General features: G+C 41.7%; 1 protein-coding gene across 2 annotated transcripts in view; it reads left to right on the forward strand.

Moving 5' to 3' along the window:
* Positions 1-27,619, forward strand: part of FBXO36 (F-box protein 36) — a 102,751-nt gene that overhangs the window by 37,275 nt on the left and 37,857 nt on the right. For both annotated transcript variants that reach the window (XM_079924547.1, XM_079924548.1), the window contains exon 2: positions 20,715-20,823. In XM_079924547.1, the coding sequence (XP_079780673.1) occupies positions 20,715-20,823 (109 nt within the window). The remainder of the gene's footprint in view (positions 1-20,714; positions 20,824-27,619) is intronic.

The raw sequence follows: 27,619 nt of genomic DNA on the forward strand, positions 1-27,619 counted from the left end.
TCCTTGGCCATTTCCTTCCAAGCTGCTCTGGGGGGTGAAGGTCAAAAACCCGGCAGCCTCCCCAGGTAGATTGAGGCTCCAAGCTGAGCAGACCTCCACCCTCTCCTCCCCACCAGGTGCCTCCCACGGTGGCTTGTTGCAAGAGAAGGCAGTGACTGGACGGACCTCACGGTGTCCCCAGCCGTGTGGTCTGAGACTCCAACAGGACTCAGACAGTCAGAAGACGCCTCCTTCTGCATCCACCAGCGGTGCGGGGGGGGTGGTGGGGGTGGGGGGGGAGGACATGATGCCAAGAGGGCACTGGGAGGAGACTGATGCTGCCCTTACCAGTTACCATGATAACCCAAGAACAGGTGGGATGGATGGTATCTCACCTCTCGCTGGCTTGTAAATAATGCCATGGAGGACTCACCTCTCCTCTGAAACTTGAACTGAGCCTCCAACAGAGAAGAAGAAGGTGCCAAAGTTAACCTAGCAAGTCATGTGAGTGGCGGACAAATAAGATCTTGTACTGACTGTTATGACACAATAACATGACTCACACTACATCTTGAAGAATGAGTTTTTCTAGAGGACAAGGCAGCAGGGGATGCTCTAGGCATTGGACATGCATGTGCAAAGGCATGGCAGTATAATCAAAACATGGTACTTCCAGACAACTTGCTGGAGTGATGATAAGAAATGATACTGGTCAGGGAGCAGTATACTGATGACTCAGAGGCCAGTTCCTCATCGTGTTTGCAAAGCATCTTCTACACGGAAGATGCACTGCGCTGTATCGTGGTCTGAACGCGGGTTGGAAAAGAATTCCCAGACACAAGGCAGAATGTAAAGAAGATAGAATTTATTAGAGAGAGGGTCACTGCCAGAACGGTGGGCCAACTTCCTAGTAGTCTGGGAGAGTCGAGCCCGAACGTGTGCTATTGATCAGTTTTTATAGCTAGAAAACAATGGAATGGTCAGAGGTGAAAATTTCATTTACTGATTGGTCGAGGCACATATACCTTCCTTCTATAGCGTGGGAGTGGGACAGGGCGGATGCCTTTCCTTATTTGGGACAGGTCCCATTGCCCAGGTGGGCGTTGCCCAGGTGGGCTCAGGAATTTCGTATCCATCACAACATGGTGGGGAGGGCGATTAAGAGTCAGGTAGGGGGTGTAACTGACACTTTTTCAGTCAGGGTCGTCCTTTGTCCTTGAAGTACCACTGTCCTTGGAGCACCACAGGCTGCGCAACCAGGGTGCTCCAGACAAGAGCTTTCAAGGAGCTGGCTATAGAAAGCATACAGACACGAAAACAAATGCATGAGTGAATATCAAAGCATTTGAATAAAGTGCTCGTGATTGCTGTTTTGCTCTTATTCTCCTTTATAATCTGCAGTTTAGCAGGAAAGGCTGTTAGTTGTAATCCTGTGGTTATAATATAAAAAACATGCACCGTTTGTCTCCAGTGAGCACCTCAGCTTTAGGATAGGATGCTGAAGGAACTTTGCTTACTGCCTGCGTGCTTGGGAGGGCTACATGGAGCACGCTGGGTGAGCAGCAAAGCAGTCTACCAGCTCCTCTGTCTCACCATCTGGCTTCTCCAGTCCTCAAATAACACCTGCCCTGACCGCCCTATTGAAAATGGAACCCCCATCTGCCACCCAACACTCCCTATTTTCTTTTCCTTGTTTACTTTTCTTCACAGCATTTATCACGTTCTAATACACAATGAAATATATTTACTTGTTTTGTTTATCGGCATCTCCCTTCCCCCCCCCCCAGTAGAAAGTAATCTCCATGGGGGCAGGGGTTTGTCTGTTTTGCCTAGAACAATGCAATGCCCCTAGTCCTTGTGAAATGTGGAATGAATGTAATGCCATGACTTCTTAGCACATCAGTCACACCCCCATCAAATGTAAGTTAAAAACCCATCCATGGGCTTCCCTGGTGGCGCAGTGGTTGCGAGTCCGCCTGCCGATGCAGGGGACATGGGTTCGTGCCCCGGTCTGGGAGGATCCCACATGCCGCGGAGCGGCTGGGCCCGTGAGCCATGGCAGCTGAGCCTGCGCATCCGGAGCCTGTGCTCCGCAACGGGAGAGGCCGCAACAGTGCGAGGCCCGCGTACCGCAAAAAAAAACAAAAAAAGAACAAAAAAACACCTCATCCAGTGCCAAATATTAATTAATGGATCAGCACCATTTGGATTATAAATGTTACTGCTTCCCTCCGGGATTACGGACATTGAAGAGCTGAGGCTTCTGGTCATTCCACTAAGGCAACAGGTTGAACAGATTTAGAGGCTTTGGGGTCAGATGGACCTGGGTTCAGATTCTCCTAAGCAGCGAGTGAGTTAGGGCAAGCTTTTCTAAACTTCCTTGAGTCTTAGTTTATTCATCTATAAAATGTACAGTGATACTAACCTCCTAGGGTTGCTGTAAAGACTGGATGGGATAAAGCATAAAGCACCCTACATGTGGTGCAGGGTATGTACTCGATGAGATCTGTTATTATTTTCTCATTATCATTTTGGGAGCTGTATTAGTCTTCTGGGGCTGTCATAATAAAATACCACAAATTGGGTGGCTTTAACAACAGAAATTTATTTTCACGTAGTTTTGGAAACTGGGAAGTCCCAGATCAAGGTGTTGGCAAGTTTGGTTTCTCTTGAGGCCTCTCTCGTTGGCTTGCAGATGGCCACCCTGCACTGTGTCCTCACATGGCCCTTCCTGTGTGCATGTGCATCCCTGGTGTTTCTTCCTCTTCTTAGGAGGACATCAGTCCTGATGGATTAGGGCCCCTCCCTTATGACCTCATTTAACCCTAATTACCTGTTGAAAGGCCCTATCCCCAAATATAGTCACAGTGGGGGTTGGGAGTTCAACATAGGAATTTGGGGCGGAACACAGTTCAATCCATAACAGATGCTGAGGAATTTTCAACAAAGTATATCCAATTTTGATATATTTAGTAGTTAGGAAATATTTAAATCCCAGAAATAAAAATGTTTTATTGGGTTTTATTTGTTTGTTTTTTGACTAGCAGATAGGCACTGAAAAGGGCGTAGATGCAAGTATTTGGTAGCTGGTGTTCATTTTACAAACAAGAAGAAAAAGAAAACCAAGGGAAGAGGGAAACATGTGGAGAGAAACAGAAAGAAGACACAGAAATAAAACTATGAAATGACCCCTTACCGAATGGTAGGGCTGTACGTGTGGATGCATTTGAAGAGAACAGTACCAGGGAACAAGAGGAAATATAACTAGCTCCCACTGGAGAGAAAGGAGAGAGAGAGAGAAAAACTATATTTCTTTCTTTTCTTTTCTTTTTTTTTCTTTTTTCTTTTTGGCTGCATGGCATGCAGGACATTAGCTCCCCAACCAGGGATTGAACCCGTGCCCCTGCAGTGGAAGTGCGGAGTCTTTCTGATGGCAAATGTTTATCTAATCAAGAGAGAAACTGTCAGCTTCTTGGTCAGTTGAGTCTGATGTCCCCTCCTTCCCTGCCAGGGAATTCAGCACGTGTAGAGCAGAGCTCCTTCTAACTAAAATATTTTATTTATTTATTTACTTGGTTGCGCCAGGTCTTAGTTGCAGCAAGCAAGCTCCTTAGTTGCGGCATGGTTGTGGGATCTAGTTCCCTGACCAGGGATGGAACCCAGGCCCCTTGAATTGGGAATGTGGAGTCTTAAACCCTACACCACCAGGAAAGTTCCTGGGGGAGATTTTTAAAATAAGTTTTTTACCAGTAGATTACTATTTTGTACCAAAAGCAAAACCATAGACACCTTCCAATTGTAAATAGTAATTTTATAAAGAAGCAGCTTACAAGCTTAGGGGCAGGTACATCTCTAAATTCACCCTGCAAAGTGGAGCCATAGACACTGGGGCCTTCCTACCTGCTTAGTCACTTTTCCTGCCCATATCCAGGAAGGTTTTGGCGAGAGCGTTCCAGATTGTATTATTTTTTCCAGGCATTGTTCCAGAATGCCTGGAAAAAATAATATTGTACTAATGCAAAAAAAAAAAGAAAGAAAGAAAAAGAAAGAAAAGGCTCCTCTTGCATCTGTGTTCCGAGTTTTTTTTTCTTGGTTTGATCTTATTGTTTTGTAGAGTACTCTGAATTTCTTTGAGATTTGTAGCACACCCATCTGGCAGACACACTTAGTATTTTGGGGTCAGGCCTCTGCAAAGTGTGTGTTAGAAGTGACTGGCGTGGCCTTGACTCACACTGCCTTCCTACACTTGGGAATGGTCCCACCATCTCCAGACTTAGAAAATTGTGGGTTTCATCAAGTTTTTTAACTGGAGCTGCAAGAGTGGATCTGTGCATCTTCTAAACCTAGGGAACTACGTCTGTATTCTTGGCCTGTCATGTTAACAAATTCCAGTAATAATTCGATAGGAAAGAAAAATTAAAACGTATCTGGTACTCTGCTAAGCACATGTACACATAACAGTTCATGTTAATCCTCCCAGAAGATATGAACAAGAGCAGGCAAACAGAGATTATGAGCCCCGCCAAAGCTACCCGCTAGTAAGTCCTCACCTGGAATGTTCCTCTGGGTCCAAAGCACCTGCTCTGATGTGCTTGAAGCCCCATTTGTGCCTTCACCTGTAGGAACTCAGTGACATCCATCCACTTTGGCATGATGTCCGTATTTTATGCTCTCATTACTTACATGACTCTTATCCCCCCTGAATCAAAAGTACTCATGTTGGATATGTATTGGAAAAAATATTTATTATCAGTATGTATAGTTTTCTTATTTATTCTCTTTCCTTTATGCAAAATATTGTACAAGTTTTGCTTTCAGAAAATCTGCATCATAAGAGATTGTGTCTGAAGTGTAAACAGCCAAGTCATGATGCATGGTAAGGAGAAAATGAGAGTAATCGTGAATTCTGTAGGACCTCCAATATGATTTATTGTAATAGAATGTTTTTAAATAAAGAATATTGCTTAAAGTTGCATTTCTGGATCTCATGACCTAGGAGAGGAAGCAAATCTAATAGCTACCACCTCTGTAGTGAATTTTCAAGTCAAAATAATAGCTTCTAATCAGTCACCTCTAGAATGTTGATTCCAAGATTTCAGCCAGAGAATAAGGATGGTACTAAAGCATGCGTAATAAGCCTGAGTGCGGTGCTATCCCTCGTTCCTGTGCCACTTTATAAAATAAAAATGGTATTATTATTATTTATTGTTTTTAAAGTAATACTTTTCCCATAAAATCTTGTAGTATTACTTTTTGCATTTATCATAATAGTCCATCTAGATTTTATTTTTGAATGTAGTTGGAGGTAGAAGTTTAAATTTATTTCTTTTAAGTAGATGCCTTATCATATCAACACTATTTATTAATAATTCATCCTTTTCTTCTGAAGTTGAAATAATACCTTTACCATACATTAGTTTCCCATTTACATCTGACGCTACTTCTGAACTTTATTCCAGTCTACCAGTATATTTGTTTATTATATACAAATACCATACTATTTATTTATAATCGCCTTCTATTACATTCTAATATATTACAAGACATTATTCTTTCTTCCCAAAATTTTCTTGGCAATTTTCACATATTTATTTTATAATATGAATTTTATAAAATTTTGTCCTCTTACCAAAATAGGAAACTGAATTCTGATTGTTGTTGCATTAGGTTTATATATTAATTTGGGAGAGGGTGAGTTTCTTTTTTTAGAAATTGAAATTTCCAATCTTAGAATATGAAATGTCACTCAATTTGTTCAGGTATTGGCGTTAGGACCATCAGTAACATTGAATAGCGTTTTTTTTATTAGGTTCTGTAACCTTTATGTTCGTTATTTTTAGGTATTTTAGTGTTTTAAATTATTGTGTGTGGGGTACATTTTTTCCCATATCCATTTCTAAATGCTTATATTATAAATATTATATATAAATTATTTATTTTAAATAAAGCTATTTTATGTATAATTTTGTATATCCAATCTCCCTATTAAATTTTCATGAATTCTATTCAATAGTAGATTTTTAGCTATCCTATCTATTAAAACACCTTCTCTTCCTTCCATTTATTTTCTTATTTTATTGTATTAGCTAGAGAACCAAAAGTACTGTTGAATAAAAGTGGCCTTGTTCCTGATTTATATGTCAAGGCTTCAGTATTTTACCATTCAATATGGTGTTTACCAGGTGTATGGGTTTGTATATATGTGAGTGTGTGTGTGTGAATATATTTTATATTTAAGTAGTTTAATTCTATCACTATTTTTCTTAGGATTTTTTTTTTTTTTTTTTACTTAGGATTTATATTAGGAATGGCTACTGAATTTTGTCAGCATTTTGGGACTTTGATTAATCTAATCCTAGGATATTTTCTCTTTGATTTATTAATGCAGTGAATTATATTGATATTAAATATTAGGAATGTAGTTTAGGAAAATATATGAGTAACCTTCAAGTGTGGGAGGCCTTCTTAATATAGGAAACACAAAAGTCATAAGGGAAAAGATTTTTTTTTTTTTTTTTTTAAGGGAAAAGATTTTAAGTTTAGAAAAAAATGTTGGGAACTTCCCTGGTGGTCCAGTGGTTAAGACTCCGTGCTTTCATTGCAGGGGGCACGGATTCAATCCCTGGTTGGGGAACTAAGATCCCGCTTGCTGCACGGTGCAGCCAAAAAAGAAAAAGAAAAAACCTTACATTTCTGAAATGGTCATACAGCATAAACAATGTCAGTTGACACCCTTATGAAACAAAGAATTATAACCACTACTTAGGATAAAAAGACCGTTTATGAATTGATAAGAAAAGGATAAGCCATAAGGGAAAATAAAAACAACACGATACGATCAGGCAATTCATTAATTCAACAATTTTTTTTTTTTTTTTAGTTCCCACTATATTACTGACACTCTTCTAGATCCTGAGATAATAGCAATGAGCAAAACGATCAAAGACTCCCAGGCTCCTGGACCTAATGTTCTAGCGGGGGGATTCATCTCACAATATGTTCTGGAGGTCCCTCCCCGGCAGCACATGGAGATCTTCCTCATTCTTTTTTAGGACAGAGAATGACAAGTGCATACTCCTTTGTATGGTTGTGTGAAAAGTTTATTCAACCAGTTTCCTGCTGCCACACGCAGGTTGCTTCTAATCTTTTTAGCTTTTGCAAATAATACCTCGGTGGAGAACCTCGTTTATTATTAGATCATGCTAAATTTCCCTCCCTAGCTGTTGTACCATGATCATGAGATTTCCTGTTTCTCCACAGCCTTTTGCTAACAGAGTGTTTTCAGTCTTCAGGATTTTGTCAGTCTGGGTAGGTGAGAAACAGAAAACACATACGTTGGTGTGATTTTAATGCGCTTTCTACTATTCTGAGTGAAATTGAGCATCTTTTCATGTTTATGGGCCATGTGAATTTTTTTCCTGTGAACTTGGTTTTCCTGTCTTTTGCTCACTTTTAAAATTAATTTGTTGGTCGTTTCTCTATTTCTACAAACTCTTTAGGGAGATTAACCCTTTGTTGTGATATTAACTGTGAATGTTTTTCCCAGTTTATCATTTTTCTTTTGTCTTTGTTTGCTGTATTTTTTTTAAAATCAGGCTTCTTGCTATGCTTTTAGTACAGTGAAAATTACCCTTTTTAGGTCCCATAAATTTGATAAATGTATAACCACCACCTTATAATAAAGATATAAAATATTTTCACCAACCCCAAAAGTTTTCTCATGTCCGTTTGCAGTGAGTCCCCTTTCCCACCTCCATCCCCTGGTACCACTGACCTGATTTCTGTTTTGCCTTTTTCAACGTGCCCTAAATGGAATCATACAGTATATCTGGTTCTTTTTTATATCTGGCTTCTTTCACTTAGCATAATGCTTCTGAGATTCAACCATGTTTTTGCATGTATGAGCAGTTCTCTTTATTGCTGAGTAATATTTCTTCGTTTGGATGTATTTATCTATTTACCAATTGATGGATATTTTGGTTGTTTCCAATTTGGAGGTACAGTGTATTATGAGCAAAGCTGCTTTAAACATTTCCATACAGGTCTTTGGCGACTTTGCCGTACAGAAGTTTTTTATATTTATATAATCAAATGCATAAATCTTCTCTTTTATGGCTTTTGGAATTTGAGACATAGTTAGAAAGATAATAAGAGGATTCACTATTTTTTTTCCTTCTAGTACTTGTATGGTCTCATTTTTTTTACATGCAGATCTTTGATCTATTTGTAATTTATCCTGATGTGAGGCATAAATCAATTTTCTTTTTCCAACTGGCCACCCAATAGTCCCCAAATTCCTATATAAATCTTTTAAATCTGATTTAAGAAAATCTATTTTACAATTATTTGTAATTGCTTATAGTTTATTAGAAACATTTTAAGTTTATTACAATTATTTGTGTTTATCACAAATATTCAATTAAAGTTAGAAGTTAAAAACCTATTTTTCTTTAAACCCTCAAATACAACTTACAAATCTAGGAAATTCAATTATAAATCAAGTAATTTTGTATTAAAATTAAAACACTCATTTTCATTGTTCTTTGATTAATGTGTAATTAGCTTATACATTTAACAAATTGTAATCCCTTAAACATTTAAGCACAGTTTACAAACTTAATCAAATTACCTTAAAAATTATAAATTAAAGCCACAAAACTTGTAAATCTAATAAATTCTCTGAAATTTAAATAACACTGACAAACATGATTAAATCCTCTTAAGCATTTCAATCTATCTCATGAATTTAATATATTTGGTTTTCTCAAGTACTTCTGAAATCTAAAGAGACATAATTACAAATCTAACAAAATCAAACCACATGTTTATAAAACTGTAGAGAAACAAACTTAAAAATGTAGATGATCAAACTCTTTTAAACATTTAAACATCTTAAAATCGTTATAAATTTAATAGATATTCCTAAGTTTAAACGTTGACTACCAACTTAATCATTTGCATTAGCCTATGTATTTAAATTAAAATGACAAATATAGTATGTCAGATTCTTGACAGCATTTTAAACATCTTAAGGATACACAAAGTGCAGCTTCTAGTTATAGTACTATTGTATATCTTCCCTGCCTCTAGCAGTGCCGCTAAAACGATAATTATAGGGTTTTTCTAAAGCGTAAACCCGCAAAGACAAAAGAGAATGGGAAAGGCGACAAAGGCAACAATTTTGCATGCTGAAAAGCAGATGACTTACTGGTAGCTGATTTAACAGCCCTGAAAAAGCTGAATTCTAAGCTAGTGGTAGGGAAGTCAGGAAGTAATCAGATTTGTGCCCCAGAACCTCAGAGCAGGGTGGCTCAGGAATGGGCGGAAATAGGTTCTTTTTGAATGCTAGAGTAAAAAAGGACCTTCGAACAAGAAGGATGTTTGACATCCTGTTTGTGTGTGTGTGTGTGTGTGTGTGTGTGTGTGTGTGATCCCATTTCCCTGACCAGGGATCGAACCTGGGCCCCAGCAATGATAGCGCCGAGTTCTAACCACTGGACCACCAGGGAATTCCCAACAACCTGTTTAAAATGTGGTTAGAACCACCTTCATCTTCGTCCCCTACTCTCCTTTGCACAACCAGCAAGAGCTTTGCCTCACCACCCAGGAGAAGACCAGAAGTTTGGTCTCTGGAGGGGTAAACTAGGGATACAATGGACTCAGGACCCCAGGCCACTGGGGACAGAGGAACTCAGGGCTGAATATGGCAAGGGATTAAGTGAAAATCCACATACTGAACTGGGAGACTCACTCTAACTTCCCAGTGGCTCACAGAAAGCTGTGGGCAGCCAGGTTTATACCCTCCAGGAAGAAAGCTGGAAGATTCTTCACCAGGCTGAAAAGAGATCTCAAGATATTAATAGTCAGGATCCTCCAACCAAAGAGCTTCAGCAGATCACCCTATAGTGAGGTCCTCCTCTGGCCAAGCCCTGCTCAAATGCCCAGATCTTCCAGTCAGCTTCCTAGCACCCTACTCCTGAATACACATGAATGGTGACGAGTTATATCAGGCTTTTGAGGAACGCCAAAACAAATTAACAATAACAACAACATACAGGAAATGTAACCTTGGAAAAAACAAAGACAATGAACAAAGGCAGAACAAAATACTCATCAGTAATATCCTCAGAAGGATAAGAAAGTTATTGTATCCATGAAACAAGGACAGTACACAATAAAAAAGAAACACTCAGAAAACTAAAAAGAGCTTTTAGAAAATATATAGGAAAAATGAAAAACTGCTTAGAAGTGTTGGAGGATAAAATTGAGAATATCTCCTAGAAAAAAAGAATCAAAAGTAAATGTAGGGAAAAAAACGTAATAAAAGTAAATGTAGGGAAAAAAACATAATAAAAGAAATAGACCAGGATGTCCAATACCTGGAAAAAAAGAAACTCCAGAAAAAATTATACAAGAAATGTCCTAGACGTGAAGTATTCCCATATTAAAAGCTCTCACCAAGTACCCTGCAAAATAAATGAAAAAATGAGATACCATGCCAGGTATCTCAAGCAAAGTCCATTGAGGAGAGAGAAACCATACTTATTTTACCAGAAACAATTTATTATTAAGGATTGTTAACTAATAGAAGATGGTTAACAACTTAAAGGGTAAAAGAGGGCAAAAACTTGTACACGAATGTTTATAGAACCTTTATTCATAGTAACCAGAAACTGGAGCTAAGCATGAAAACAGTAGTTTGGAAGAAAATCCAGAAGTTGTGGGAGAGCACAGTTTGAATCCAGGATGAAAATGGGAGGGAATAGGGGTGAATCTGAGGTGTCTACAGCTTTCCCAAAGTGGGAATCAAAAGGAAGCTAGCTCTAAGTCACTGCAGAGCCAGCTTAAGAGCCCAGCACTTTACTGCTGTTATCACCATGCTCTCCACGCCACAGAGATAATATTCTGAGTAAAACATTAAAGACTCAGATGTTGAATATGGGAAAGTTTTAGGAATACCTTCATCTATTTATTCTACTTATATTTTCCATTTTTAGGTATATACAAGGCTAATGTAAATTTATTATATTAAAATTAATGTAATACATGTATTGTATTAATATAATTTATAAAATTAATGAAGTACAGTTGACCCTTGAATAACAAGGCGGGGGCAGCCACTGACCCTCCATGCAGTTATAAATCCTTGTATAACTTCAGCGTCTACCCTCCTGTTGAAGGTTTTGCATCTGTTGCAGGAAGGGGGACCCCTTCCAGCGGCTGAGAGTGGGCTCCTGTCTAATACTCGGAAATGAATTGTCCAAGGAAACACACGTGCTGACAAAATGAGAGACTTTATTGGGAAGGGGCCCCCGGGCAGAGAGCAGCAGGGCAAGGGAACCCAGGAGAACCGCTCTGCCGTGTGGCTCGCAGTCTCAGGTTTTATGGTGATGGGGTTAGTTTCTGGGTTGTCTCTGGCCAGTCATTCTGACTCAGGGTCCTTCCTGGTGGCACATGCATCGCTCAGCCAAGATGTATTCCATCGAGAAGGATTCTGGGAGTCTGGTAGGATATATGGACTGACGTCTCCTCTCTCCTTTTGACCTTTCCCGAATTCTTCCAGTTGGTGGTAGCTTGTTAGTTCCATGTTCCTTACCAGGACCTCCTGTTGTAAGATAACTCATGCCAGTGGTTACTATCGTGCCTGTCCAGGGCGGGCAGTTTTGGTCAATGGTTCCCCTAATACATCCGTGGATTCAACCAAATGCAGGGCATGTAGTCCTGCAGTATGTATTTAGTGAAAAAAAACCGCCTAGGGCTTCCCTGGTGGTGCAGTGGTTAAGAAAGAATCCGCCTGCCAAAGCCGGGGACACGGGTTCAAGGCCTGGTCCACGAAGATCCCACATGCCGTGGAGCAACTAAGCCCATGTGCCACAGCTACCGAAGCGCATGCACCTAGAGCCTGTGCTCCGCAACAAGAGAAGCCGCTGCAGTGAGAAGCCCGTGTACCACAACAAAGAGCAGCCCCTGCTCGCCACAACCAGAAGAAAGCCTGAGTGCAGCAACGAAGACCCAACGCAGCCAAAAATAAATAAATCAGTAAAATAAAATAAATAAGACTCTACCTCCAAATACAGTCATTAAAAAAAAAAACAACAAAAACCTGCCTATACGTGGACCTGTGCAGTGCAAACCTGTGTTAACCAAGGGTCCACTATAATTGCTAAAAATAGCATAATAAAATACATGTCTAGTGAAGAATAAAAGAGCTCTTTCAATAACTGTAGAACAAGTGATAGAAACCCATTGTGTTTCAGTTTCCTTAAGAGTGTTATTTCTTTCTATATAATAAATAATGCCATGGTATTCAATGGATGGTGTATTAAATCTGATGGAACATGGCATTATTTCACATAAAAACAAATTTAAAGGAAAAGAGGTTCCCAACACAGGGACAGTGCTCTGGCTCCTTCTCTCCACAATCTATTGGTTCTGCCTCCTCTAGGAAACATTCTTGTCACCTCAGGCTGGCTCCCCTCATAGTCACAAAATGGCTGCTGCTTCTCCAGTGATCGCATCAAAACACAACAGCCAGTGCCCAAAAAGGGGCTGTGTTTCTCCTGTGAATGAAAAATGTTGCCTGCCATATCAGTAAACAAAGGATGTTGCAGCCATCAAGCCACTACAGCCATCCTGGACGGTGAGCCCTGAGGAAGTTCAGGATGGAGACCAACGGGCTGCCCACTGCCAAGCCCTCAGCCCCTGCAGCCACCCCCAGCGGTGCACCCTGAGGGGACTCAGGATGGGAAAGAAACAGGATACTGGCCCTAGATAGCTAAAGGAAAGATTTCAATGAGCCCAGATTCTTGCACCTCCCCATACATAGAAAAGTGCTAAATTCATTAACTTGACATATCTGGTTTTCTTTAATTAACAGTAATCTTTTGATGTTCCGACTACCAGCTCTTTGTCACAAAACTCCTATATATCCTGTCTGAGAAGCTGCCTCCCAGGCTTGAAGTCCTCAGAAAGTCTGCCAAATAAAACATAATTCTCAACTTTTAGGTTGTGCATTTTTTTTCAGTCAACACTCCTTATAAGTGATAAAATCTTTCCCAGAAGCTCCTGCAGATTTCTCCTTCTGTCTCATTGGCCAAAATTTTGTCACATGCCCATGCCCATACCAATCATAGGCAGGGGGAACAAACCTACAAGGAATGGCTTAGACCCATCATGTCGCACCCCCTGGAGCTAGAGGTGAGGCCCATTCACTGAGCACAAGCAATGCAGAGGAGAGAGGCTATGGGAAAAATCAGGGTTCATGTGGAAAGAGCAGGTGGGCAAATGAATGCTGGGGAGCAACCAACAATGTCTGTCACCGATTCCTAATCACACCCACTGTGTTAGAGGTGCACTAATTCGACTCTCCGAGGGCAGCTTCATTTCTGAGTTCTTAAAGGAAGACACATTTCAGTGTAGTCAGTTTTCCCTTATTAAAAACTTCCATTGATTCCATTTTCATTTCAGCCTCAGACTCATCTTTCCCATATTTAATAATGATGCTTTTATTCCTAATGTATAAAAATTGCTCCTATTCCAGAGGAAAATTTTCAATAGCTGAAAATCTAAGTTTTGCTGTGTTTAGACTAATTGAGCCAAACGTAGACACATAGGGGAACACATATTTAAAGTTGTAAATTTAGACCAAAAGCATATCATAATTGTTTATAGTTTAAATATGCAGTGAATGAAAATAATCTTCATAATTCATTTAAAATACAATATCTTTCTACATTTTGGAATGCCAGTGCTTTGTGAGCTTTTGAGTAATATCGAAAGGTAAAATTACTCGCAGTTTGCCCTTGCAATTCTTGCTTCTCCATTTCTCAGTAGAATGTTCAGGTAACAAAATCCTTCTTCATCAAATAAAATATCTAATTTCATAAACTCTCTCTGACACAATCTCAACCCCACTCTGTAAAATCCCCAAATTATATATGATTTCCAAAACAGGGAGAAATTTGATCTGATAGAATAACAACAGCCTGCAGGAGAAAGCAGAAACAGTCGTGTGCTAAATTACAATCGTATTTCCTGGACAGATGCTTAGAAAGAGTCAGAATGCCCCATTTGGTATGCAGTTATCTGGCAAGTCACCCTAATCCTTCATGAGCAACTTTGTGTATTGACTGGATAGATGGATGACTATTTAATTATGCTGTTGAGAAAATACTTACTGCAAAGAATGTGCAATTCTTAATGATTATTGATGATTAGAAAAGTCAAATACCAAGTCAGAGTGAAAAGCTGAAATAAAGATCCTTGAAGAATACAACTAAGAAAGCAGAACTTGATGAAGTATGTTTTTGTTTTCTTTTTGACCATGCGGCATCTTAGTTCCCCGACCAGGGATGGAACCCGTGCCCCCTGCAGTGGAAGCACGGAGTCTTAACCACTGGACTGCCACAGAAGTCCCAATGAAGTATGGTTGAATATTGTTAGATAGTTGATGAGAACAAAGACAAGGTTCTGATCTGTAGGTATTTGGGGGCTGAGTGTGTTATAAGTATGAAGGGGTGACCAGCAAGGGAACAAGAGGGAAAGAGGGAAGGAAAGAGGCAAGGACCGTCCTCTACGGAGCTCACGGGCTGGCATCATGTGCCTGGCATCGTGCTGGGCACTTTGGATTTATCCCAGGTCATCCCTCCAAATTCAATGAAGTGGGCATCGTGGTTGTTTCCATTTTGGAGATGAAGAAACTGAGGTCACAAGAGATTAAGACATTTGCCCAAAAGAGACGTTCCTGGTGGTCCAATGGTAAGGAATCTGCCTTCCAATGCAGGGGACGTAGGTTCAATCCCTGTTGGGGGAGCTAAGATCCCACATGCCGCACGGCAACTAAGCCCACGCACCACAGCTAGAGAGCCCGTGCTGCAAACTACAGAGCCCATGTGCTCTGGAGCCCGTGCACCACAACTAGAGAGAGAAAAACCCACATGCCACTCACTACTAGAGAGAAGCCCATGCGCTGCAACAAAGAGCCCGTGCCGCAGCGGAAGATCCCACGTGCCTCAACAAAGACCTGATGCAGCCAAAAATAATAAATAATAAATATTTTTTAAAAAGACATTTGCCCCAGGTAAGTGGCAGAGACCACGGTTTAAACCCAGACCCTTCTAACACCAGAGTCTCTGCTTTTGTCCCAGCAGCAGGATTTTTCAAATGTAGTGATGGGAGTAACACAATCTCCGAACCTGGGGGACCGGGGTGGGGTGTATATTGCCCAAATATATTCAAATGCTGAGATGCCCACTGTGCCCACCTTTTCCCAGTGCCTCCTGAGTTCCTCTCCTGGTGGGCAAAGGACTTAAGCTTTAGGGACCTTCACTGGATGAATGACAAATACCTCGTCGTCTTGCCATAATAATTCGTGCAGAAGAGACGTTGGGATCAATGAGGAATCTTAGACCTCTCTTTTAAAAGTAGCTCAATTTTCATTTGGAAGGTGAAGAAACTTTTGAAGCTTCAATGTTGGTACAGGAGAGAATTTGTGATGATGAACTGATCTTGATTAAAAACACTAAGGCTCGTACCTCTGCGTCATTCATCTTACTTGGGGCAAATGATTTCATGTGTGGCGAGATGGAGCACTCATTACCTGATGCCCTTTGTGTGGTGAGAGTTTTGGAGTCAAAATCTGTGGGTCCGGGTAGAAGCAGATTGTAGAAGCAGCGCTTTCCGTATACCTTGAAAACTATGCAACCAGCATGGGCTCCCGGGAACAGCTGGCTCTTGCCGAGTGTGCAAGATCTCTTCTTGTTATTCCTAATGCTCTAGCAGTTAATGCTGCCCAAGACTCCACAGATCGGGCTGCAAAATCGAGAGCTTTTCACAGTGAGGCTCAGAACGCAAAAATCTAAAATGGCTCGGTCTTGACTTGGTCAGTGGTAAACCCTGAGACAACAAACAAGCAGGGGTGTAGGAACCAACCATAGACAAAGTTAAGAGTTTGAAATTTGCAACTGAAGTTGCAATTACCATTCTTCGAATTGATCTTATTAAATTACACCCAGAAGGCAAAGATGATAAGCATGGAGGTTATGAAGCTGCTGTTCACTCTGGAGCCCTTGATGACTGATCTGATTTCTTTTATTTATAACAATGTTAGATGCAATTTTCTTTTTCTTTTTTTTTTTTGTGGTACGCGAGCCTCTCACTGTTGTGGCCTCTCCCGTTGCGGAGCACAGGCTCCGGACGTGTAGGCTCAGCGGCCGTGGCTCACGGGCCCAGCCGCTTCACGGCATGTGGGATCTTCCCGGACCAGGGCACGAACCCTTGTCCCCTGCATCGGCAGGCGGACTCCCAACCACTGCGCCACCAGGGAAGCCCCTTAGATGCAGTTTTCTTGTACCTCGGGTATTACACGTCAAAAAATAAATACAAGTAGCTCAATTTTCAAATTTATTAAAATGATTCACTGGAAATATCAGAGAAAATATGCTAAATTAAAATTTTAAGGAATTGTTACAGGTCACATGATTTCTATTGAGATACCAAATGGTGGTGTGTGTTGTATAATGAGACTGGCCGCCTGCCCTTCCTGGAGAGGGTATGAGGCAATGAAAGAGAACTAGACTCTTTCTAGGTCAGCCTCTGCCTGGGAGACGAGCTGGGACAAGTTATTTCACCGTCTGCCGTCGACTTCTTCATCCATGAAAAGACAGTCAGTCTCACACTGCTCACAGGTGATTGGGAGCCTGATGAAACCCATGTTCCAGCCAGATCTAAACCGTCGCAAAACCCCTGGGAAGCTCCTCTGTGGCTTTTCTTGCAGCCAGGATTGTTCATTAACAAAATATTCGCAGCTGATAAGATGTTCGAAACAGTGTTTACAGATTTTAAGGTTTTCAAAATAGAGATAAATATATAACAATAAATTTCTATGCACTGTGACTTAAAATAAGCTAATACCATGAGAGTTAGTAGCCAACTCACAAATATTTGGGGGCTACACTTTAGCTTCCTTCAAACTGTATCTGTGATGTGAAATAATTGCATTTATTTATTGCCAAGCTAATATGCTCCTTCCTCCTGCACATAGAAATATTTTCCTTTAAATATTTGGAGCAGGGGTGTATACACTTCTGAGCCTTTTAACAAGTGATCATTAACATTGATCTATGTTATTAATCATTTCTTCACAAATTGTTTTATTGGCCACAGAGTATTCCATCATCTAAATGGGCCATGATTATTTAACTAGTCCCAACTATTGGACCCTTAGGTCAGCACTGATTTTTCATGATTATAATTAACCCATGACAAACATTCTTATATAAAAAATGTTGTACATGTCTCTGATAAATTCCTTAGGAGTAGAATATCTGGGTCAAAGGGAATGGATGACTTTAAGGTTTTTGGAAGATATTGCCAAACCAATTTACACTCTTCTCAATGAGTATTAAGGGGCTGGGCTCCCTTTTTTTTTTTTTTTTTGTCCTCACCAATATTGGGTTTTGTCACTTAAAAAAAAATCTTTAAAATTTGAGAGACAGTAAGTGTTAGAAAATATCTGTCTCATATCTTTTTCTGTTTTAATAAGTACAGTATGTAGAACATAAGAGTCTTGACTAGGCTCAGTTGTGGTTCTGAGGCGCATATTTCTGTGTACTGCTCTGTGGAGGTGGTCTGATGAGTTATAGTATGCAGGTTGTACGTAAAGAAAGCTTCGTGACTCAGAACAAACCCTGTGTTGAAGAGTTAACAGTGAGGAGGCTTGGGTTCTGGTTTTAACCAGCCGCGTTTCCTTAGGCAAGTGTTATATCCTTAGGCATTTACCTTAAATACCTCAGAGGAGCCAGTAGTATGCTTGTCTGTGTGTGCAAGGTAACTTGAGTCTGTGTCCTGAGGAGTCTCCCTCTAGAGGCCATGACAGCAAGCACTTTGAACATTGCCTTCTCAATCAGTATCAGAGGGCTAATTCATTAGCAGAAGAAATGTCAGAAATAATTCTTAATTGGTGAAATGGATGATGTGCAAGATATGAAGCTGACAAGTAAGATTGTACAAGTGTCTGTCTGCCTTTTTTTTGAACAATGTAAGAAGTAAGCTCTGTAGCCAAATGTTTCTGGGTTACGCCCTGTCTAGAACTACATGCATTCCAAAATCTTACACTTAACTCACGATTTAGTTGCTTGATCTAGCTAGAGGGGTAGCTGATTAGGTCATTATAATTTAGGTGCTCTTGTCCCAGAGAGAAACTTTCCTGAGAAGGTTCCTGTAGGGTGCCAGAGTGGATGGGAGGGGGCACCCCACTGAGCTTCTAGAAACATGTTTTGGACTCCTGTGGTGTCTGTCTTTCTTATGTCAGAATTTAATTGTAACATAACATCTGGTCGTGTGGTTGTAGGGAGGGACACCTATCACTTCTGACTTAACCTGTTTGAAATACTTTCCTCACATGAGTCACAGGAAATGGACTTAATTATTTCTGACTTCCCAACTAGTTCTAAAAGTTCTAGATTATGTGTATAAAGAATGTTGCATTAGATTCAGATGACCTGGCATCTTCATCCAATAGCAAGGGAATATTATTTATAATATTTAATGTTAATTAATTAATTAATTTTTGGTTGCATTGGGTCTTCGTTGCTGTAAGCAGGCTTTCTCTAGTTGAGGTGAGCACGGGCTACTCTTCATTGCAGTGCGTGGGCTTCTCACTGCAGTGTCTTCTGTTGTTGCAGACCATGGGGTCTAGATGAGCGGGCTTCAGTAGCTGTGGCATGCAGGCTCAGTAGTTGTGGCTCGCAGGCTCTAGAGCACAGGCTGAGTAGTTGTGGCTCATGGGCTTAGTTGCTCCACGGCATGTGGGATCTTCCCAGACCAGGGCTCGAACCTGTGTCCCCTGCACTGGCAGGTGGATTCTTAACCATTGCACCACCAGGGAAGCCCTTAATATTAATTTTAATAATACTTAATAGAAGGAGATGAAAAGGAAAATTGAAGTGCAGAGAGATTAAATAGATGAGCCAAGTCCTTCTTTGCTCCAAAAGTCATGCTCTTTCTCCTGTAATACCTGATACCCTTTGGTTATAGATCGAATTGTGTTCCCCCCTTTAAAGTCTTATGTTGAAACCCTAACCCTTAATGTAACTGTATTTGTACATAGGGCCTTTCAAGAACTAATTAAGGTTAAATGAGGTCATCAGTGTGGGGCCCTAATCCAATATGACCAGTGTCCTTATAAGAAGAGGAAGAGACACCAGGGATGCACATACCCAGAGGTAAGATCACATGAGGACACAGTGAGAAGGTGGCATCTGCAACCAAGGAGAGAGGCCTCAGGAGACACCAAACTTGCCAACACGTTGATCTTGGACTTGCAGCCTCCAGAACTGTGAGGGAATAAATTTCTGTTCTTCAAGCCATCCAGTCTGTGATATTTTTTTATGGCAGCCCTAGTAGACTGATATACCCTTAACTCTCTGGAGATGGGACAGAAAGATACTAAAGAGGGTGATTTTGGTGAGCCTCATGCTGAGAAAAAAACAAAAGTGGCAGGCGAAGGGATTTTCTGAAAGGAATCAGCGACGACAATATTCTGAGATTATGGAGTTTTGTAACCTACGTATGTATATATTTTCCCTCTGCTCCCAAGGAGGCTCCCAAGGCAGTAGCCCAAGGAGGTGCACCCAGGACCTGTGAGGACCACGGGGAGTGTTGGGTGGCTGGGGATGGGGGAGAGGAAACTAAATAAAGGGAGCCCTCTTAGCAAGTTTCACCTACTTAACAATTTTGCATTGGGTAGAGCTGAACTAATTTTTTTGTTTGTTTGTTTGTTTTTGTTTTGCGGTACGCTGGCCTCTCACTGTTGTGGCCTCTCCCGTTGCGGAGCACAGGCTCCGGACGCGCAGGCTCAGCGGCCATGGCTCACAGGCCCAGCCGCTCCGCGGCATGTGGGATCTTCCCGGACTGGGGCACGAACCCGTGTCCCCTGCATCGGCAGGTGGACTCTCAACCACTGCGCCACCAGGGAAGCCTGAGCTGAACAAATTTTAACCTTACATGGTAATGCCAATGAGGAAAGAAACCAGAACTAGGAAGCCAAGCAGTTTCTCAGCACTGTCTGTCTCCTTACCCATCTTTTCCCTGGGAGCCCTACAGCAGGAAGAGTTTGGTTGACACTGCTATGAAATCAACATAGAAACTAAGTGCAGTCCATAACCATGGAAATGAGGTTTGCTTCTGATAAACCAAAATGCTCATAGAAGTGAAATGCACTGTCAGCAGATCCATTACCAAGAAGTGTCTTGGGTAATGACACTCTGATGCATCAGTCAAGGCATGATGGTGCTTTTCCTGGCTCTATCCAAGTGCCTGTCTCTCTCCACGAGAAAAGTATCCACTCCTCATGTCGGCTCTGTAGACAGGGAAGGGAGGAGGAGAACTAAGCAATTACTTTGGAAATGGCCCCCAAAGGTAAAGAACCTCTGTTCTCAGGAGCAGCTAGCCATTTGGCTCCGGGTGATTTAACACCAATTGACTTGAGAGATTTTTAAGATTCCTTCCAGCACTTTGGTTTTGTGCCCCTAATTTCTAAGGAAAATGTTCACTGATGCACAGACCTCACTTCTAATTTGATGTGATGCCAGTTTGTGAAGTTATACCTGCTGTTGGACACACAGCCTTATGTGCCTTCCATGATGGTGATTTTTTTTAAAACCCCAGACCTAAACACAGCTGTTGGCATTGAAATCAGTTTTAGTTCATCTCGCTTTCTATCTGTTCAATTACAGGTAACCTTTAGATGGTGGAAGATCTCTCTGAGGAGTGAGTATAGATCAGCAAAACCTGGAGAAACAAAAGAAACTCATGAAGACTTCCTAAGGAACTCACATCTTCAGGGTAAGGAAGGGGACATATTATGTATACTTGCTGCTCTTAAGTTCTCTTTAGTTAGTGACAGATTTTGTCAGTGAAGTATCCAGTATCTCATCATTTGAAATGATATGTAATTATGTACTTAATTGGATATAACAGATATGATAGAACATTGGGATCTTAAAAGGCAGAAAATCGTTAACATATCCTGAAATTTCTTTTGGGAAAAAATCTTTAAGCATTTAAGTTTCCAGGTTAACGTGTAGATTTCATTAATAGTCTTAAATCATGTAGTAAATATAAATTTTTAACTCAATATTTAATTAAAACGGGTTTCCTTTAGTTAAAAATAAGTTAAAAGATTATTCAATGATGGCTGTAAAGCAATTACACTCCAATAAAGATGTTAAAAAAAAAGATTATTTAAAAACATAATCAAATTATGAGACTTCCCTGGTGGTGCAGTGGTTAAGAATCCACCTGCCAAAGCCTGGGACATGGGTTTGAGCCCTGGTCTGGGAAGATCCCACATGCCGTGGAGCAACTAAGCCCGTGCACCACAACTACTGAGCCTGTGCTCTAGAGCCTGCGAACCACAACTACTGATCCGGCGTGCCACCACTACTGAAGGCTGTGCTCCGCAACAAGAGAAGCCACCGCAGGGAGAAGCCCACACACCACAACGAAGAATAGTCCGCACTCGCCACAACTAGAGAAAGCCCAGGCACGTAGCAACGACGACCCAACGCAGCCAAATAAATTAATTAAAAAATTCAAATTATCAATTGTTTGAATTCTTATGCATTTTGGCATTCATTTAAAATCTCTACCATTTCTTTTAATATCAAGGTTTTCATGAGAAGCAGTCTTAATCAAGTAGCATTTGGACTTAATAATAGAAATTGCCCTTCAATTTCCCCTTTGTTTTTTTCTTTCTCAATGTGAAGATTTCAAACATAAAGTATAGACAGAATGTTTTTTTAAAAAACTCCCATGTACCCATAACCCAGTTCAATAATACTCAAAATGTGGCCAAAAATGTACACAGACCTACTGTTCTCACTGGATTTTGAAGTGAATCTCAGTTGCTGCATCACTTCATCCTAAACTATTTCAGTATGTGTCTCTGAAAGGACTCTCTTTAAACTCTTCAATAATTATTCCTTAATAATAAGCTTTTAAAGCTAGAAGGCACTTTAGAGATCCTTATTTTATTATGAGTAATTAACAATGTTATTACTATTAATATCAGGGCTTCCCTGGTGGCGTAGTGGTTGGGAGTCCGCCTGCCAATGCAGGGGACACGGGTTTGTGCCCCGATCCGGGAGGATCCCGCATGCGGTGGAGCGGCTGGGCCCGTGAGCCATGGCCGCTGAGCCTGCGCGTCCGGAGCCTGTGCTCCGCAACGGGAGAGGCCACAACGGTGAGAGGCCCGCGTACCGCAAAAAAAAAATAATAATAATAATATCAAGCACTTTCATATACATGTTCTCATTTTGCTATTATAATATTCTTGTGTAATAAATAGTATTATTCCTTTTTCTCAAATGAGATTCAGAATGGATGTGACTTTCCCAGGTCCCACAGCTAACTACTGACATTGCCAGGCCTAAGCATTGAGAATAGAAAAAAAAAAAATCTTATTTTAGTTTCATTTTATTTATTTATTTTTTGTTTGTTTTTTAAAAATATTTATTTATTTACTTTTGGCTGCGTTGGGTCTTAGTTGCAGCACACGGCATCTTTCGCTGCAGTGTGCAGGCTTCTCTCTAGTTGTGGTGTGTGGGCTCAGTAGTTGCAGCATGTGGGCTTAGTTGCCCCGCAGCATGTGAGATCTTAGTTCCCTGACCAGGGATCAAACCCACATCCCCTTAATTGGAAGGTGGATTCTTAACCACTGGACCACCAGGGAAGTCCTCCCAAAATCTTACTTTTATTTTTTATTTATTTATTTTTAAAATAAATAAATTTATTTATTTATTTTTGGCTGCGTTGGGTCTTCATTGCTGTGCGCGGGCTTTCTCTAGTTGCAGCGAGCGGGGGCTACTCTTTGTTGTGGCACGTGGGCTTCTCATTGTGCTGGCTTCTCTTGTTGCAGAGCACAGGCTCTAGGCACGTGGGCTTCAGTAGTTGTGGCACACGGGCTGAGTAGTTGTGGCTCACGGACTCTAGAGTGCAGGCTCAGTAGTTGTGGCGCATGGGCTTAGTTGCTCCACGGCATGTGGAATCTTCCTGGACCAGGGCTCAAACCCGTGTCCCCTACATTGGCAGGCGGATTCTCAACCACTGCGCCTCCAGGGAAGTCCAACATCTTACTTTTAAAAGGCACGCTCTGGGTGGATCTTTGATAATCAGTGTTGTTAAAGACTTTCTCTTATTTAGCACTATAGCATGTAATAGTTGGTTTTTAAGAGAGAGAGTAGGTTTGGTTTGGTTTTACTTCCTTAAATAGTTAAACATCTGGATTGATTGCACTCAGGTTTTGATACTATACACATCTTATTTTGTTAACTCCTTTATAGAAAGTATTTATAAAATTCATTATTGGCTTGAAAAGAACCATGTTGAAGAAAGACTGCCCACTTTTCATTGAATAAAAATCAGTCTAGGCAGGCCTTGCTTATTTAATTGTGGGATAGACAGGTTTCTGCCCAGATAACTATAAAGTAAACTTCTATAAAACACATTTTGTTTTCAAGTTAGGTTCCGTTTTATTTTCTAAGCACAACAGTACCTAATCCAGAGCTATATGTCTAGGGAGTGCTGAATATTTGTTGACAGACCATGGGATTTTTCTGATTGACTTCAACAAAAACCTGGAGACGTGGGTTTGGGCCAGAGAGATGGGAGGTGATCGTCTCTTGAGTAGAGGCTTAAGGGCCAACACCTGTCTCTTGCGTCTCTGACACCCTTGCCCCCTAACAAAACACTGACGGTGAGGGTGGGGCAACATCAGCTTCAGGATGACCACTTGTGGGTTTCCTGATCCCGGAAGAATAAACAAGAAAGCGGGAATTTATGAGTCTGACAGAGAGTCTGCTGGCTCCCCACCCGCATGGAGAGAGGAGAGTTGCGGAATTCAGTGGAGGAATACACCCAAACAGGCTTTTAAAATTGCAGTTTTGAGAGCTGCAGTCTCGCGCCAGGAACAGCACAGAGATACCAAATTAAATTGGCCTGGCAAGTTCAAAGGCATCTGCGTCTCACTTTGTAGCCTTCCTACAGCACTGGAGTCTTGGCAGAGGGAAAAACTCCAACCAACACTGTTGTTCTTCCTTCTCTTCCCCCTCAGTTCTTAGGGAATCCCTCAGAAAGCCCAGAAGAGGGGTGCGCTGTGGCACAGAGCGGGGCTCAGGGGTTAGAATTAGGTTTTCATGAGAAGCAGTCTTAATCAAGTAGCATTTGGACTTAATAATAGAAATTGCCCTTCAATTTCCCCTTTGTTTTTTTCTTTCTCAATGTGAAGATTTCAAACATAAAGTGTAGACAGAATGTTTTTTTAAAAAACTCCCATGTACCCATAACCCAGTTCAATAATACTCAAAATGTGGCCAAAAATGTACACAGACCTACTGTTCTCAGGGCCAGGTTAGAATCTCTGCTGCCTCTGCCGGGTTCTGTAACCCCCTCCGTGAGCCCATTTCCTCCTCATATCTGAGGGTCAAATGCTTACTCGATGTGGTCGCTTTGAGCTTTCAATGACCTGACACATGAAAGGTATTTAGAAAGGCGCACAGTAGAGAATCAGCTCTTAATCGTTGTTTGCTGTTATTAAGTTTAGGATGTTTGGATTTATTTTGCCCCACCCCCTACTTATCATATTCCCAAGATCCCCCCAAAGTTTTTTCATCCAAAGTCTTCTCTTGCTAACATCCTAAACACTAGCAGCACGTTTCTAGAAATCCGGGTCAGCCTTGGTGTCAGTCCTGACAGAGGACAAGAACCGTGTTCTCTTGCTTCCTTGGCCTCTCAGCAACACTAATTCAGGGGTGACGTTTTCTTCCCTGGCTTCCGGGAGCACCTCGGTCTTGGTCCTCCTCTTGCCTCACCGGCGTCTTCTTGGTCTCCTTGCTGGGTCCTTCTCATATCTCCAGATCTAAATGTTGGGGCCCAGGGTTCAGCCCTAGTGCCTCTTCTTTTGTCAGTCTGTACTTACCCCCTGGGGAATCGGATCCAGTGTCTGGCTTTAAATGCTGCCCATAAGGGGATGAGTCCCAAATTGGTATCTCCAGCCTGCACCTCTCCCCAGAACTCCACACTCAGATATTTATCTAGCTGCCCCCTTGGTATCTGCACTAATGTGTCTAACAGGCTCTCAAAGGTAACGTGTCCAAAAATAGCTCCTGATCCTTCCTCTGCCAAAAAATAAGGCCCCAAATCCTAGAGGTATCCTTGGTTCCTTTCTTTCTCTTACATGTTCGATCTAATCCTTCAACAAAACCAGAATCTGAACTGTGTTCCTCTGTGTGCATGCCCCTCCCTGGGGTCTCTCTGTGTGTCCGAATTTCCTCTTCTCATAAGAATACTAGTCATGGGACTTCCCTGGTGGTCCAGCAGCTAAGACTCTACGCTCCAAATGCAGGGGCCCCGGGTTCCATCCCTGGTCAGGGAACTAGATCCCATATGCCACAACTGAGAGTTTGCATGCCAAAACTAAGACCAGGCACAGCCAAATAAATAAATATATATTTTTTAAAGAGTACTAGTCAGGGCTTCCCTGGTGGCGCAGTGGTTGAAAGTCCGCCTGCCGATGCAGGGGACATGGGTTCCTGCCCCAGTCCGGGAGGATCCCGCATGCCGCGGAGCGGCTGGGCCCGTGAGCCATGGCCGCTGAGCCTGCGCGTCCAGAGCCTGTGCTCTGCAACGGGAAGAGGCCACAACAGTGAGAGGCCCGCATACCGCAAAAAAAAAAAAAAAAAAAAAGTACTTGTCAGATTGGATTAGAGCCCACCTATATGACCTAATTTAACCTAATTACCTCTTTATTTATTTTATTTTATTTTATTTTTTTAGTGTTTCCATTAGTCTTTCAAATACTCTTCCTAATTACCTCTTTAAAGGCCCATCTCCCAGGAGAGTCACAGGCAAAGGTACTGGGGTTTAGGACTTACATATATGAATCTGGGGGAGGCGAGGAGGGCACAATTCAGCCGAAAACAAAATTTGTACTTTCCAGGTAGCAAAAGTCCTATAATCTGTAAGCAGAGTGTATCTTTATTAAGTTAATAATTAATGATTATATTGGTTTCCTATTGCTGGTGTAACAAATTACCACGAATTTAGTGGCTTAAATGATAAAAATGTATTACCTTACATTTTTGGAGTGCCTAAGTGTCACTGGGCTAAGATCGAAGTGTTGGTAGGACTGTGTTCCCTCTGGGGGCTCTAGGGGAGGGTCCATTTCCTTGCTTTTTCCAGGTTCTAAAGGCTGCCTGTTCCTTGGCTCATGGTCTCTGCCATCATCTTCAAAGCCAGCAATGGGCAGTCCAGTCTTTCTCATCCTGACACTGCTTTTGGGTTCACATCTCTTTCTCTGACTCTGACCCTTCTGCCTCCCTTTTCTCCTTCTAAGAACCCTTATGATTATGTTGGGCCCACCCAGTTCATCCAGGGTTATCTCGCTATCTCAAGATCTTTAATCACATCTGCAAAGTCCCTTTTGCCGTGTAAGGTCACAGGTTCTGGAGATTAGGATGTAGGACATCTGAAGGGGTGGGGAAGACTGGCAGCATTATTCTGCCTACCACGATGATATATGTCACAACAACCTAAATTATAAAATCAAAAACATTGCTGATCTTTTTTCTAGATTTCTTTTTTTTGTTTGTTTGTTTTTTGGCTACACAGCACGGCATGTGGGATCTTGGTTCCCCGACCAGGGATCAAACCTGCGCCCCCTGCATTGAAAGCGTGGAGTCTTAACCACTGGACCACCAGGGAAGTCCCAGATTTGTTTTTTTTGTTTTTTTTTTTTTGGCGGCTCAGGCTCAGCGGCCATGGCTCACGGGCCCAGCTGCTCCACGGCATGTGGGATCTTCCCGGATCAGGGCACGAACCCGCGTCCCCTGCATCGGCAGGCGGACTCTCACCCACTGCGCCACCAGGGAAGCCCCCAGATTTGTATTTTTAAAAGACAAAAATCATATATTTATTATTTTAAAAGTCATCCCTACACTACAAAGTATAGAGAACTCTTAGCATGGCAATTAAGGGTGTTGCTTAATACAGACTACCTCTGTTCAAACTCTGGCTCCAAATCCATTAGGTATGTAACATAGGGCAAATTATTTATTTCTTTCTTTATTTTCTTGGCTGTGTCGGGTCTTAGTTGCGGCACGCAGGGTCTTCATTGAGGCATGCGGAATCTTTCATTGCAGTGAGGGCTCTTCGCTGCGGTGTGCGGGCTTCTCTGTAGTTGTGGCGTGCGGGTTTTTTTCTCTCTCTAGTTGTGGTGCGCAGGCTCCAGGGTGCATGGGCTCTGTAGTTTGCAATACGCGGCTCTCTCATTGAGGTGCACAAGCTCAGTAGTTGTGGTGCATGGGTTTAGTTGCCCCACGCATGTGGGATCTTAGTTCCCTGACCAGGGATTGAACCCGAGTCCCCTGCATTGGAAGGCGGATTCTTTACCACTGGACCACCAGGGAAGTCCCTGGGCAAATTATTTAATCAGTTTGGATCTCAGTTTCCTCAACGGTCGATAATGGAAATAATAATAGCATCTACTTCATAGGGTCCTTATGAAGATTAATTGAATGAAGTGCTTAGAATTTGTGTAGCATATGATAAGAACTCAGTAAATTCTAGCTATTACAAGTTTTAA

Source organism: Stenella coeruleoalba, assembly GCF_951394435.1.
Source record: "Stenella coeruleoalba genome assembly, chromosome: 6".
Taxonomy (NCBI): Eukaryota; Metazoa; Chordata; class Mammalia; order Artiodactyla; family Delphinidae; genus Stenella; species Stenella coeruleoalba.